Source organism: Mercenaria mercenaria, chromosome 5 (assembly GCF_021730395.1).
Source record: "Mercenaria mercenaria strain notata chromosome 5, MADL_Memer_1, whole genome shotgun sequence".
NCBI classification, from domain to species: Eukaryota; Metazoa; Mollusca; class Bivalvia; order Venerida; family Veneridae; genus Mercenaria; species Mercenaria mercenaria.
This window is the reverse complement of record NC_069365.1, coordinates 26,965,146-26,979,721: the sequence shown is the minus strand read 5'-3', so window position 1 is coordinate 26,979,721 and position 14,576 is coordinate 26,965,146. Positions and strand designations below refer to the sequence as shown.

General features: G+C 34.4%; 1 protein-coding gene across 1 annotated transcript; it reads left to right on the top strand.

Moving 5' to 3' along the window:
- The first annotated feature begins 373 nt into the window (after nucleotides 1-373).
- On the top strand, nucleotides 374-12,383 carry LOC123558225 (multiple epidermal growth factor-like domains protein 10). The gene is made up of 7 exons (XM_053544498.1): nucleotides 374-594; nucleotides 3,604-3,801; nucleotides 5,003-5,140; nucleotides 5,734-5,865; nucleotides 10,880-11,033; nucleotides 11,232-11,317; nucleotides 12,162-12,383. The coding sequence occupies exons 1-7, from the start codon at nucleotides 393-395 to the stop codon at nucleotides 12,215-12,217; spliced, it is 966 nt and encodes a 321-aa protein (XP_053400473.1). The 5' UTR covers nucleotides 374-392; the 3' UTR covers nucleotides 12,218-12,383.
- The last annotated feature ends 2,193 nt before the right edge of the window (nucleotides 12,384-14,576 follow it).

Below are 14,576 nucleotides of genomic sequence, written 5' to 3'. Positions count from 1 at the left end.
CAATTGCTGGAAAGACAATGATCTCTGCTACCAGTATATTTTTAAAGTATGGGAAAATATCTAGAAATATGCGAAAATCAAAGAAAACGATTTCAAGACTGATATATTAGGACTGTGTTATCATGTATAGCAGGTAACAGAGATAACTTAGTTTTCTGTTGCACTGGTATAGCACGGACAGGATTATGATTATCAAACGGTGTTCACTCAATATTTTCACTCTATAAACAGATTGTTTCCCTTGTGTAAAGAGAGCTTAGGATAAGTCTCTAAATTCATCTATATCTCTAAAATGTAGTAATTTGGTCAAAGCATACTATGTCTTAACAAAAGCAAAACCATTTAGAAAAACACCTACATATTTCTTTGTAGGTAGGAATATCATAAGAACTATGACAGAACAGGCCAATACAAGCATGTCATCAACTGCTCATAACTGGACATCAGATCTCGCTATTGATGGAAATGTAGGCCCAGACCCTGACGTGTGTCACTGCTGCAGCGGAACACAAAACTCTCTAACATCTTGGTGGATGGTAGATATGGGTAAACGATTCCCAGTAAACCAAATTACAGTTTACAGCAGGCGTAATGGTTTGTATAGTAACTTAAATTACATGTTGACAGGTATAGAAATAAGAGTATCACCCAATGTTGAAGAAACAGAAAGACAAACACATAAACGATATATTTTATTGATGTAAACTATGTAACACTATTTTTGTCATCTAATTAAAACACTAATGCACTGGATGTCATGTGACTTTATACAAACGGTTTAGAAAATAAACACACGCTATTACAGTGTAAATAGAGAGTAGAAGGTTATGTATTTAATGTCACACACGAGAACATATATACGCTAATATACACATGTTGAATGGCTTGTTGGTCAATATTTATAGCTTATTAGATTTGTACCGAGAAATGATATTCAAATATGCATGGGTTCTGCTTCGGAAATTTTGTGCGACTTTAGGAGCGCAGTATTTTTCCGCGAAAGAACGAGGTAATATTTCTCAATGCAAATCTAATAATCTTTTTATTACATACACATCTACACTTAAATGATTTGAATGATTCGCATTTATTATTTAACTTGAGTGAAATTGAAAATAGCATCGTTAAAAACTTTAAAACGTGACGACATACATAAAACTGTCGTCAGAAATGACCTGTATAACAAGAATCTCGTGCAATCGAGAAAATTATCGCCGATGAATATAAGTGCTATTAAGCAATGTCTGAAAGTCATTAAGGAAACATAGGGTCAGTCCAAGTTCGGCGACAGTACCCATTTATGACGTGATCTAAATTTCGGCCAACTATGTAAATACAATTGTGCCTGTCTTAAAATCAACTAAGTTAAGGTTTAATGTATCATTTGCAACATAGCTGTGATGTTACATATAAATTGTATTTATTTTATAGCCAGTATACAGTCATTAAAATATAATTATGTAACCGTGATATTCCAATGCAGTTGAATTTTTTTCATTTGTCAGTTTATCTATCGAATACATGTAGTTATGTAGACTTGTCAATAGCTATATATGCTTTGGGCACTCTTCTGCTATACATGAACATAATACCTCAGCCTCGAAAGAGGAACATAAATGATTCTCAGATGCAATGAGAAAATAGAATAACGCTGGTACGCGCACTTGAACGAATGCCCTTTCGATGCCAAAGCGCATGCTAAAAGTGGCCTTTTCTGGGGGAGGAAAATGTCCCTTTTGGAGTCTTAAAGAAACCTTAATATAGATTATCTTTAGAGTAAATTAAGCTATCGTTTAAAGCCTGACTTATATTTCTTTAAAATGTTTTTCTATTCCTAGTACAACAAGGCAGTCTGAAATGGAGAGTCCTTCAAGTGATTAAGGAGATAAAGAGCGGACTCAAAATGGAAGGCTAAAACCTTTGACATTGAGTTGTGCCCTTTACCTTGAGCCGACATGGCTGACTTAAAAGCTCTGCACATTGTCTTGATGATGTGATCATTTGACCCAAGTTTCATGAAATGCTTCAAGGGATTTAGGAGATACAGAGCGGGCACAAAAGTGAATGCTCAAAGATTTGATCTAGAGTTGTGACTTTGACCTTGAGCCGACATGGTTAACTCATAAGTTCTGCTCATTGTCTTGATGAGGTTATCATTCGGCCCAAGTTTCATGAAAATCCTTCAAGGGGTTTAGGAGATACAGAGCGGACAAAAATCAAAGGCTCAAAACTTTGACCTTGAGCCGACTTGGCTGAATTCTGCATGAGTTCTGCATATCGTCTAGATGAGGTGATTATTTGACCCAAGTTTCATATAAGTCCTTCAAGGGGTTTATGTGATACAGAGCGGACACAAATGTTACGGACGGAGGGAAGGACGGACATATCTACATATGGGTATTTATATGGCTACTCTTTTGTTCTCTCTATTGTTCTTTAAGCCACGTAAAAGAAAAACAAACACACATAAAAACCTTACGCAATGAGTGACATCAAAGAAAAAGTACACCTACCTATTGTTCTTATAACCACCTAAGTATGCAAATGTGGGCTCGGACGGGCGGACGGATAACAAAGTACATTCCTATAACCCCACCACAACTATAAAGTCAATTCTCTGTTACGAAAAACAATAATCAAAAATATATCTCATATGGAAATGTTTTTCACGGCAAACAATGATAGAATATGATATAATTTCATTATCAATATGCAATAAAAACCTGGTAAATGGCTGACGTTATTGCACTAATTAGTAGGGTCTGCGTCCTTTGATTTTGTAATTCGTTTCTTATGTATTTTAATTATTAAAGCGTGTCTCTTCTCTTAATTCAAATACAGCTCAAACCATTAAGGGACCTCAGTTGACAGCTCGTATTGTTTCTTAAATACTGTAAATATATCGTCACTTCATTACAAAAGGTGGATAACTCAATTGACTTTAAAAGGACTTATTCACCTTTTGCGCTAAGGTGACGATATACTACTATTTTTCATGTATCCTATATATGACAAAATATTATCAATGGGTACGTTTAACCTTAAGGAAGGCGAATATGTAAATATGTTAAATCAGTGAATGAACTTAGAAACCTCTGCGTTCCATGAAACGTTGCCCTCATAAATTATCGATTTCATACTTTGTAATATAATAAGCATACAACATTGTACTCGATTTAAGAATGTGGTAAACTACATTTGTCAATTATGACAAAACCTCAGCATTCCTTACCAGCTTACTGTAATTATTTTTATTTTTGTTCAGATATTAACTATCCTGTAGAGTAGTTCGGGAAGTATGCCGTAAAACATCACTCTATAACTTGTAAATAACAAATAACACAAAGTAATGTAAATGTTTTACCATGTACTTCCAGTGTTAGTAGGCAAAGCATATGGTAATAAAGTAAGGTAGCCATATATGTATATGGTGCGAAGACTGGAAATTATATAGTTAATGGCATGTCGGTACATAACGCTGCCTGAAAAATAAACAAATAAATAAATAAATATATAGATGTGTGTAACTTTAATCACTTATAATAATCAAACTTTGTCTAATAGTGACCTATTGAAGTCATTTTTTATTTTGTTATTATACAGATAAAGATTACCAACAGCTGGCTGGTTTCCAACTATTCTTTTCTAATGACACTATGACATTTAAATTAATCGGAAATAATGCAAGAAGGAATTCGGATACCAAGCATGAACTAACATTTCCGAGTATTGTTACCAGATATATCAGAATACAAAGACCCGGTGTATTAACATTGTGTGAAGTTCGTGTTTACGAAGGAGGTATTGTATATTCAACATTAGAATCTTACTATGTAGGTTATGTCAAATATTGATGATAAATACTGTCTAAATAAAAAAAAACTTAAATACGCTTTTGAAAGCAAAAATAAAAAACGCAGATATTTTGCATTTATCTAAACGTGCGAAATATTTTCCAACGGATAGTCACGTTGATTGAATATTTACCCAAGAAGGAGTTCAGCGCAACCTATAACTGATATTTGGCATATTGTGATCATGTTTGTGTTTATAAATTGAACAAAAAAGACATGATGACCCTATATCTCATCAAGATACACATTCTGACCAAGTTTCACGAAGAAATGGTCATAAATGTGGCCTCAAAGTGTTAACAAGCTTTTTCTTTGATTTGACCTGGTGCGTTCAGACCTAGTTTTGACCCCATATAATCCAACGTTCAACTTGGCCTAGGAAAATTACGATAGACATTCTGACTAAATTTCATAAAGGTAAGATCATAAATGTGGCCTCTGTTATCTTTTGATTTGACAAGGTAACCTAGATTTGACTCGACATGACCCAGTTTCTGACTTTTACATCAGGGTAAACATTCTTTGTATCAAATCGAAGCATAAATGAAACCTCTATAGGGCTGAAAAGGCCAAAATAGAAAATTCTGCCTATTTCAGGGGCAGTAACTCTAGACGTCGTGAAGGAATCTAGCCGGTTTCGAAAGGAACCGAACCCTTATTGTGTGGTTAAAATCGAATCTAAAATGTCACTTCTATCAAGTTCACAAGGTAAAACTTAACAAATTTTGGCTCTCTCAGGGGTCAATCAGGTGTCGTAACTCTGGACCCTATGATTGGATCTAACAAATGTATCATGGAATCCAAGACTGATTGTTGTAAAACATATATTTCGAGTTTGTTTTAAATCAAATCATAAATGAAGTCTCTATACGGCTGCGAAAGTCAAAGTAGCAGGTTTTGGCCCTTTAAAAGGCCATAACTCCGGACTCCATGATGGGATCTACTTTCGAAAGGAACTGAGACATTACGCAAATAAAAGTTATGTGCAAGTTTTATGAATTGTGGACGACGGACACCGGTCGAAAGGCAATCACAAAAGCTCATCTTTCACTACGTGACGGGTGAGCTAAAAACTGTATTAAATCAAATGCAACTAAAACATTATTAGAACGTTATATAACTTATATAACTGTTCACACATTCTTCAGAATGCCAGATCGGACATTTCGGGGACGAATGCTCACAAAGTTGCCACTGTGCAGATGACCGGCCATGTGATGCAGTAACAGGTCATTGCCAGTCACCTATCTGCAAAACAGGGTGGATTGGATTAGCATGCAATAAACGTAAGAAAAAAGAAATTGAGTAAATCTTTGCACAATATATGCCATTTTAACCTGTCAAATACTTCGATATCAGATAATATCTGCATTTTATTCTGGCAGGTGTCCAATATATCACAAATAGCCTGAGTCAGTTATGTTTAGCAGTAACGCTTGACACTAGTCTTAGGGTTAAGCATCAATAAAATCTGAATGGTAGTGTACGTGCGTACTTTTTATTACAGAGAAGTAATTGATGCATTTTAACAGACATATTTTGTCATTTTCCTAGTATACGTTAACCATTTAGAAATACTTCATCGTATGCACCAACAGAAAGGTTGTGACAATATATATACCTATTCGCAGTCAATAAGTGATAATCTTCTTGCCCTCACATAAAATTTATATCGGTATCGTTTATCATGGCAACGTATCGTATCGGTAATACATAGCATAGTATTTTGCAGTAAATGGTAAATAATCGGTAATACAACAGCAAATAATCATTAATATTTGCAAAGTATTGTAATATGTGCTTAATTTTATTTGTCTTTAATTTTACATTTTTCCATTTTGCTTGCAAGATGTTAAGCAAAGTCAATTTAATTTTCAAGAATGTCCACAAGATACCTTTGGAGATAAATGCACTGAGAAGTGTTTCTGTGCGGAGGGAACATGTACCAATAATCATGGAATATGCCGTGGAAAATGTCGATCCGGATACACTGGTTCACACTGTAATGAAGGTAAAGACCTGTTATTGTTATTTGTACACGGGTTACCGACACTGTATATAGCATTGCAGATTTTGCTAACTTTAAGCATCTAGTCGCCAACTCAAGCTTTGGAAATACTTATATTCTGTAAAGGTGAAGGTTGTTATTTGTATATAATTGACTTCTGTTAATTTGCAAAGTAGCGATGTAGGTGGGTCAAAACAATTTGTTTTTAAATGCCTTAAATGCCAAACGAGTCATTTGACTTATAAGTAGAATCAACATTTACAAAATTGTTACATGTATATAGTTGTTCCTCAATGTATAACTGAGAAAAATAATTTTTCAAAACAGAAAATTCAATGTGGATACAGCCTAATAAAAGGCTCCATTTACCGTCTTGGTTAAAATTGCCAAAACATCACAAAATGAAAAAAGCAACAACACGGTGTATACCCATTTCGGATCCCTTTCTGTGGAAAATGAGGAAAACGATCCCTCTCTGTTCGCGCACTGGACACTCTCTGTGTTAAACAATGAATTCCAACGTCAGTGAGCTCGGAAAATCAATTTTTTCGCCCTAAAAACTTTTTTGTGCATAAAAACATATGGCCCACGGCATGACGTAGCTATATACCATTGCTTTTTTATCGTTACATTTGTTTTATCAGTTCACACAAGCCCAAACGAAGATGGAATGTAGACGGAGGGTACTTGCTTGGATGAATATCGTGCGATGTTTATGAAACTTAAGTACGACTTTTCTTGAATATAGCAAATATCTGGTACCTTAGATGTGAAGTCGTTGATCCCATCTTACTTGTAAACACACTTTATGTGGATATTTTCATCATGTTTCCTAAAAGACGCCCTACGTTCGATTTCGTTGATGCACGGGAACCCTCTCAGTCGGTGCAAAATTTTTCCTCACAGGATCCCTCTTGACTCTCTGCACCCGGCACGGGAACCCTCCCTCTTCGACAATTTTTTCTATCGGCACCGGCACCCTCAACTTCAATGTTAGAATTTTGAGATGGTATTCTTATTGGAAAGAACATCTCATCGCATTGTTTCCACAATGCACCAAGTGCCACTTTTGCAAATTTTGGGAAATGCAGATCAAAACTTTAAGTATCAAAAACTTTCCAACTATTTGGTAAAAAAACTGAAAATTTCATAACTTGTTTAGTTTCTATTCATCAGACTTATGTAAAAACATTTCAAAAGAGTTGATAGGATAGAATTTTAGGAAAATTAAAAAAAATGATTTTAAAAAATCACATGAAAATGAATATTATAGTACTGAAAGTTAATTCCAAAATGCAACTTCGTGTTAGGTCGTTGTGGAATGAAAAGAACTTTCAAAAATAGGTAAAACTGCCTTGCAAACTGTCTTTTTCGTTGTTTAACACTGACTGAAAAAGACAAAACATTACTGTGATGAATATTCACACAGAGTCATGTCAAAATCTTAATGAAAACTGAAAAAGCCCTATTCAGTAACTTTCAAGCATTACTTCTTACAAAGAACTATTGAACAACTTTCTATAATACAATACTCCGAAATGATCTCCTTACAAAAATTCAACAACCGATACTGAAGCAAAACTATTGAATGACTGTCAATATTCAGTGTAACCACTGTTACATGCTAAACTAACATTCAAGAAATAACTTCCATCTCAGCATATTTATAATGAAAATTGAAACCAAAATGACGCGGCATACCAGTCTACAGACTTTAGGCCTATAAATTTCACCATTACCAGAATTAGATTTTTTTAAAAACATTATTATGTATCTTTTGATTAATTTCAGAACAAAAAAAACATCGATAGTATGAAACTATAGATAATTCAGATATTTAAAATTATTCCTTAAATTAAGATCTGTCAGATTGTACATGTTTAATTTGTTTTGCTGAAAAAGTCTTAAACGTTTGCCCTTAGTAACAGAAAGGACATTATCTACATAAAAAACATATAACCAAACTGTTTGTATTATTTCTACAAGCCTCTTGCTCACTCTTTTTATCGATTTTGTCCTGTAAGGATTGTTCATAACTTTGTCTAATGCTTTCATCTATATGCTCGAAGTCATCAACCATCTTACACAAGTGTCACATTTGTCTTTCATAGGTACATGTATATTGAATTCTATTTGATATGTTTTTGAACGTTCTTTTTCAGCAGATTTAATCCATTCTTTTGGCATTGAACAACATATATCATACATCTCAGCCGCTGACAAACATTCCAGTAGGTATTCCCTTTGGTAAATATAATGGTTCGGTATGAATTCTGAAATTTATTAGTCATTAAACCCATAAAAGTTATTGATCAAAAGTGAGAACTGACCGTTTATTGGACGCTATTGATTCTCTATATATACACTATATATACCACTAATAAAAACAGTAAAACACTAGTCTTACACTGAAAGTACAATCAAGTATTCGAAACAAAACCATTCGAAAATGTAACACACATTAACATTGAGTTTGCAGAAAAAGTTGCGCTCTTTCAGCACAAATGATATACATCACTAATTTATGAAATTGTAAAAAGCGATAAATAGCAAGTAAATATTCACTATTTGCAATAAATCATTTGCAAAGTCTGTTTCAAAGTATGTAACTATTTAGTTGAAACTTCGCCATGTTTCTCGTATTGTTGTCACGTGATGTGATATGACAATATCATTGGCGTATCAATATGTGGCTTTGTGGAAATTACCTATAGTGTTTCCAACGATTTAGGGCTTTGTGGAAATGCGATTTACTCTAGTTATATACGTTCCACAAGGAAACAATCAGAATATTATGATAGAGCTCGGCAAGACAAAAACAATAATACCTAACACTCCTACTTGACCAAAATTGACCTATGGCGTTGTGGAAATCAAGCGACGATCTGTTGCTAAGGGTTTAGATCGTGGTGTTTTTACTTTCCTTAGTATGCTTTTAAATTGAAAATAAATTTTATTAACAAATTTACTGATACCTACGAAAAGCATTAGTGCCAGGTGTATGTCATTTATTAACACGAAATTTCGAGTTACTTATCTCGAAATTTCGAGTTATTAAGTCAAAATTGCGAGTTACTATGGTGAGATTTCGCGTTACTAACTTAAAGTCGAAATTTCGAGTTACTTTCTCGAAATTTCGAGCTAAGTATCTTGAAATTTCGAGTTACTAAGTTTGAGCCCATATGTCAATGAAATATAGACATACCTAAATGAAAGGATGAGTATATAGATGATTCCACTTTGAAGAGTCAAAAGTCGTCCATTACATTTTTGGTCTTTGACTGACGGACGGACGTTCAAATTTTGCTGATAAAAGGGCAAGATAGTAATTCGAAATTTCAAGTTAATTTCGAGTTACGTAAGTCGAAATTTCGAGTTATTAAAAAACGCACCTGGCACTAATGCTCTTCCGTAGATATCTTAGTGATACACAAATAACTTTTAAACACGAATTTATATAATTTGATTTGATACAAGGAAATGCCATTCATGCATAGCTAGTCTGAAAAGGTTCAGCGACACATCTGTACTTATCATAACAAACCCCCGTCCGCCCGGGCACACAAGTCTGTACCGAAAACATTGATATTTTTCCATACACTGACGCCTGACTTCCATATCGGATGCGTGACGTAATTGAATGTGTGTCGTGGCATTAACTTTTTTATTTACTTTAGTATTGTCAATCTTATTCAGTAACATCAAATGGTATGCGTATGTAATAAAAAGGTTATCATTTTTACATCGATACATATGCACTCGTTCTTTAGCGGAAGAATATTGCGCCCCTAAAGTCTTACAATCTATTTTCGCTGCAAAACTTGTGCATAGCTAACAACCAATAATTATTGTTTTGTTTTTAATTAAATACGAACACCATTTTATACTCTAACACTGAAGTTAAATTGAGAGGGCACCTGTGCCGATAGAAAAATAATTGTGTCCTAGAGTGTTCCCGTGCCGTGTACAGAGAGTCAAGAGGGATCCTGTGAGGCAAAATTGAGCCGACTGAGAGGGATCCCGTTCATTAACGAAATCGAAAGTAGAACGTTTTTAAGGAAATATGATAAAAAAATCCACATATTGTGTATTTACAAATAAGATGAGATCAATGGCTTCAGATCTTAGGTACTAGATATTTGCTATATTCAAGGAAAGTCGTATGTACGTTTCATAAGCATCGCACTGTTCATCCAAGCCAGTACCTCCAGCTATATTTCATCTTCGTTTGGACTTGTGTGAAATGATAAAACAAATGTAACATTAGAAAAGCAACGGTATATATCTGCGCCATTCCGTGGGCCATATGTTTTTATGCACAAAAATGTGTCTAGGACAAAAATTTTGATTTTCTGAGCTCACTGACGTTTGAGCTCATTGTTTAGCAAAGAGAGTGTCCTGTGTGCGAACAGAGAGGGATCCGTTTTCTCATTTTCTACAGAGAGGGATCCGATATGGGTATACACCGTGAACAACAGAAAATAGAATACGTTTTACACATTTTATATATATCAAGTTGGTTCCAGTTTTCATACACTAAACTTATGCCCTAAAATGTGACATAATTTTCCTTTAGCAAATAGGAAAACAGGAAACAAGTGTGCTTTATTTCATCTTTTGCAACATATTTACTTTTTACACAATCAGTTTCTATATTCTAATTTACAATATATATGCAGTTGATAAATCAAAACTTGACGAATTCGAGTGAAATGAAAGAGATTGCAGTGATTCTAAAAACACAGTTTCTAGGAGTAAAAGTTCATATCGTTATGGTGATGTCGCATCAAATATGTCAACTGTCCACTTATTGCACAGTGCGTAGAAGACGGAATGATAAAGTTAATTTGTATCTTAACAGCTCGTTATCAGGTAACAATTAACGACATTTTGCAATTCAGAATTTGCATTTTGCTATAAACAAAACACATATCAAATAGTAAATAAGGAAAAAAGCAGTAGTTTTTAAATTATAAAGTAAATTACATAGTCATCTATACATTTGTTTGTTTTACAGTCGACATTATGAAAACGCAAAACCAAACAGTTCACATCGGTAGCGAGCATAGTGCTACCAAAATAATAGGAGGGGCAGTTGGTGGTTCTGCAGCAGTTATTGTTGTGGCCGTAGCAGTTAGTATAATCATATTCAGGTCTAGAAAGAGAAACAGGTACGGACATATTTATGACATTTTTATTTTTTTACATAATCGATTATCTTGATCTTACTCTCATGCATAGTTTAAAACTCAGTAAATGTTTTCACCCATAAAATATTTTTAGAGGACAAATTTGTCAATTTCAGATTTATTCATATCATTCCCAGGTATTTAGCCTAGCATTAACCTACCAATACGTTAATTTTACAGTAAGGATAGCAAACATGATTACGCAACACCAGAAATCACTGCAGCACAGACTGGAACAGAATATGACACATTAGACAACCTGAATGGTATGTGCGACCTTGCCAGGGTTTTAGATTTATTTCGAGTTTTGCAGCGTAAACATTGTGCGACGTTTGGAATACCCCACTATTTCACGAAAGCACTAGTTCATGTCAAGCTCATAATCATTTTATATACATTACATACTAATTTTAACATATATATAATGTATGTCAACGTTTTTTTTACATTAGACGTTACTCATTTAAATTACACATTCGAGATGAAATTACACGTCAGCTTGTCACATATCGGCGTTTCAGATCGATACTTATAGAGTAACGAACTTTTTAGAAATTAATACAAAAAAAAATCTATAATATTTACACTGACCGACATTTAAAGCTATTTGTTAAAGTATTCGGTATGTCAGTACATACGTATGTCAGTAGGAACAACTGCATGCTTATTTTCGTTTTTAATTAAATTATATTGTGTTTTCTGATTTAGGCCACCACGGTTAAGATTTCAAAAGCTCACAAATATTCAAGTGTCTGAACGATGAATCGTGGTTAAATCAGACGACAAACACCATATGGCGTTTGTTTATTTTCATTTAACATACCTATTTAACTAATACGACAGAAATCATTTTTGCCTTCATTAATAAGAGTGGAAATGAACCAACGTTATGCGGCAATTTGACGCTATATCTGGCATTATAATACACCAGTTCGCGCCTCAGCCTTTTTTTTCAAGATAACGAACACTTCGAGCATTTAAGAATGGCCGAATACGTATTTTAACTCTTTTTTATCAGAAAGAATTAAAGCAAGATTTTGGATAACATTTAGATTAAAGAGAAACATAACACTGTGTTTTTCAGTACAGACATGTTTTCATTATTTTCAGACAACCAAGGCCAAAGCAACAACAGTTATGAAAACGAGAGAGTCAGCGCTTTTTGACATACTTAATATTGTTTCATTTCTTTTAAGCATTTTCTTCTTAAATAAAGCGTAGCACAAGTATTATATTCCTAATATTTAGTATATGTTTGTACTTATATTCAGAAAGTTTTAACAACAAACAGGTTCAAAATGATAAAAACGCTTGTTATATCAAGCGGATAACAAAAAATATAAACAACGACTATTTATCGTATTGAGTTTCAACTACAGATATAGAAAACATCCCGATAATACTAACTTGAACTATTAGTTACGCTGCTTGTTGGTAACAGGATACGGGATATACGCTGTCGAGGAAATCCATATCAGGCGAGAGCGAAGCTCGTGCCTGATATGGATTTCCTCGACAGCGAATAGCCCGTATCCTGTCACCAACAAGCAGTGTAACGATTTTGTCTTGCTGACTACCTTTTACATCTTCGCATACTGTTTACATTAAAAAAAAAAGCTACTTACAGTGCAGACTGGAATCCCGCAATCTTCTCCGATTTGATTATAGTTGATTAACACCAGCCACAAAATGCAAAATGAACTGTATTTTGACTGAATCATAAAACACAGAAGCTCATTTATACAGGTTATGAACTTGTTTTGAAGAACTTTTATGTTTCATCCTTTGGAAAAATCATCAGATTACACGATGTCAGAAATGTCAATGTTAAAATTTCGTTTTTCGTCCCGTTTTCTGTTAATTTCTTTATCTTGCGGGTAGATTAAATGATCCTACAACAAACTGCTGTCTTACAAATATGTTAATTCCTTTGTTTTACGATACTTTAACTAAAACAAGATTTCAACCTGGTAATCGCGGCCGTGCCATACAGAGTTACAGTTCTTCTATTTCCACTACTTACGGCTAAATTCACAAACCTAAATTAGATAGAAAAAAATGAAAACGGCAAGAAAACACTATTTTTTGTATCTCGGGAACGATATCTATAGCTGAAGCTTATAATCTGACTTGATTCAGTTACGCTAGAGATGCGGCAGTCACTTTGTTTTTAATCAAAATTCAGATCTGAAATGTACTTACAGGATATGGGATATGTCCTGTCACCACGTGACGTCTATTGACCAAGAGAAATGCAAGAAACTTGTAAGAGGGAAGATAAATGTTTGTTTTGCATGAAAAACCTAATAACAAAACTGGACCGTCCACATCAACAGACAAGTTTTACACCAGCTCCATTCCAAATTCAGTTACAATATAGATCCATTTTAAATGTTTAAATGTTGCAAGCCACTTTTTTTTAGATTCATTATTTTTAATTACTAGTTAAAATTCCGTAAGTGTGTCTGTCTCACAAAAGTACTTAATGACGCCATTTTGTAATGTACGACATGACATCAAAATTGTTTACATGGATCGATTCTCGGATAGATTATAATACAGTTGACACAATATTCCTATTTATTCTTGAATTATGCCAAATCTAAGTGTTTTTTTTTTTTTAATTTTATGTTTATATTCATTATTATTCTTGGAACAGTGCAAATATAGATGTCAAAGTTTTTCTGACTGAGTCTTTAAGTGAATTTTTAGCACTTGGGATATGTATCTCTGAGTCAGATGTTAAAATGTGTGAAAATAAAGCATGCCCTGATTTATGCAGAAGAAAATTGTTGTTTAGCTGACCTTTTGTGACCATTTGGTTTCTGTCGTCCGTCGTGCGTCTTGCCAACAATTTCTTGTCTGCACGATAGAGATTTCATTTCTAACTTGATTTAACCAAAGTTGCACACAACATAAGATCTTGGTTCCTTTCTTGACCAAGCCATATCCCACCATGTGTTTCTAAAACGGCAAAAAGTTGCCAGTTCTGGTCTTATTTGCACGAAAATGGTTTCATTTATGATTTGATTTTAGCCAAACTTGCACAAGACTGGTATCACTATAAGATATCAGTTCCTTTATTCAAACAACCATATTCCTTATAAGTTCTAGAGTAACTGACCCATGAAATGACCAAAAATCGACTATTTTGGTCTTGTCTGCACATAGCCGTTTTTATGCCCCCATTTTGGTGGGGGAGGAGGGGGGGAATATACATTTGCCCTTATCCGTCCTTCCGTCCGTGCGTCCAAGAATGTTGTGTCGCGCCTAGCCCCAAAAGTATTTGACGTAGAGTCACAAAACTTTACAGGAATGTTGGTCAGCATGTGTAGTTGTGCACCTGGGGTTTCGCGTCCGGATTCATCCAGTCGTGTGGGAGTTATGGCCCCTGACTTTGTAAAAATTGGTCATTTTAATGTTGTGTCGCGCCTAGCTCCAAAAGTATTTGATGTAGAGTCACAAAACTTTACAGGAATGTTGGTCAGCATGTGTAGTTGTGCACCTGGAATTTCGCGTCCGGAA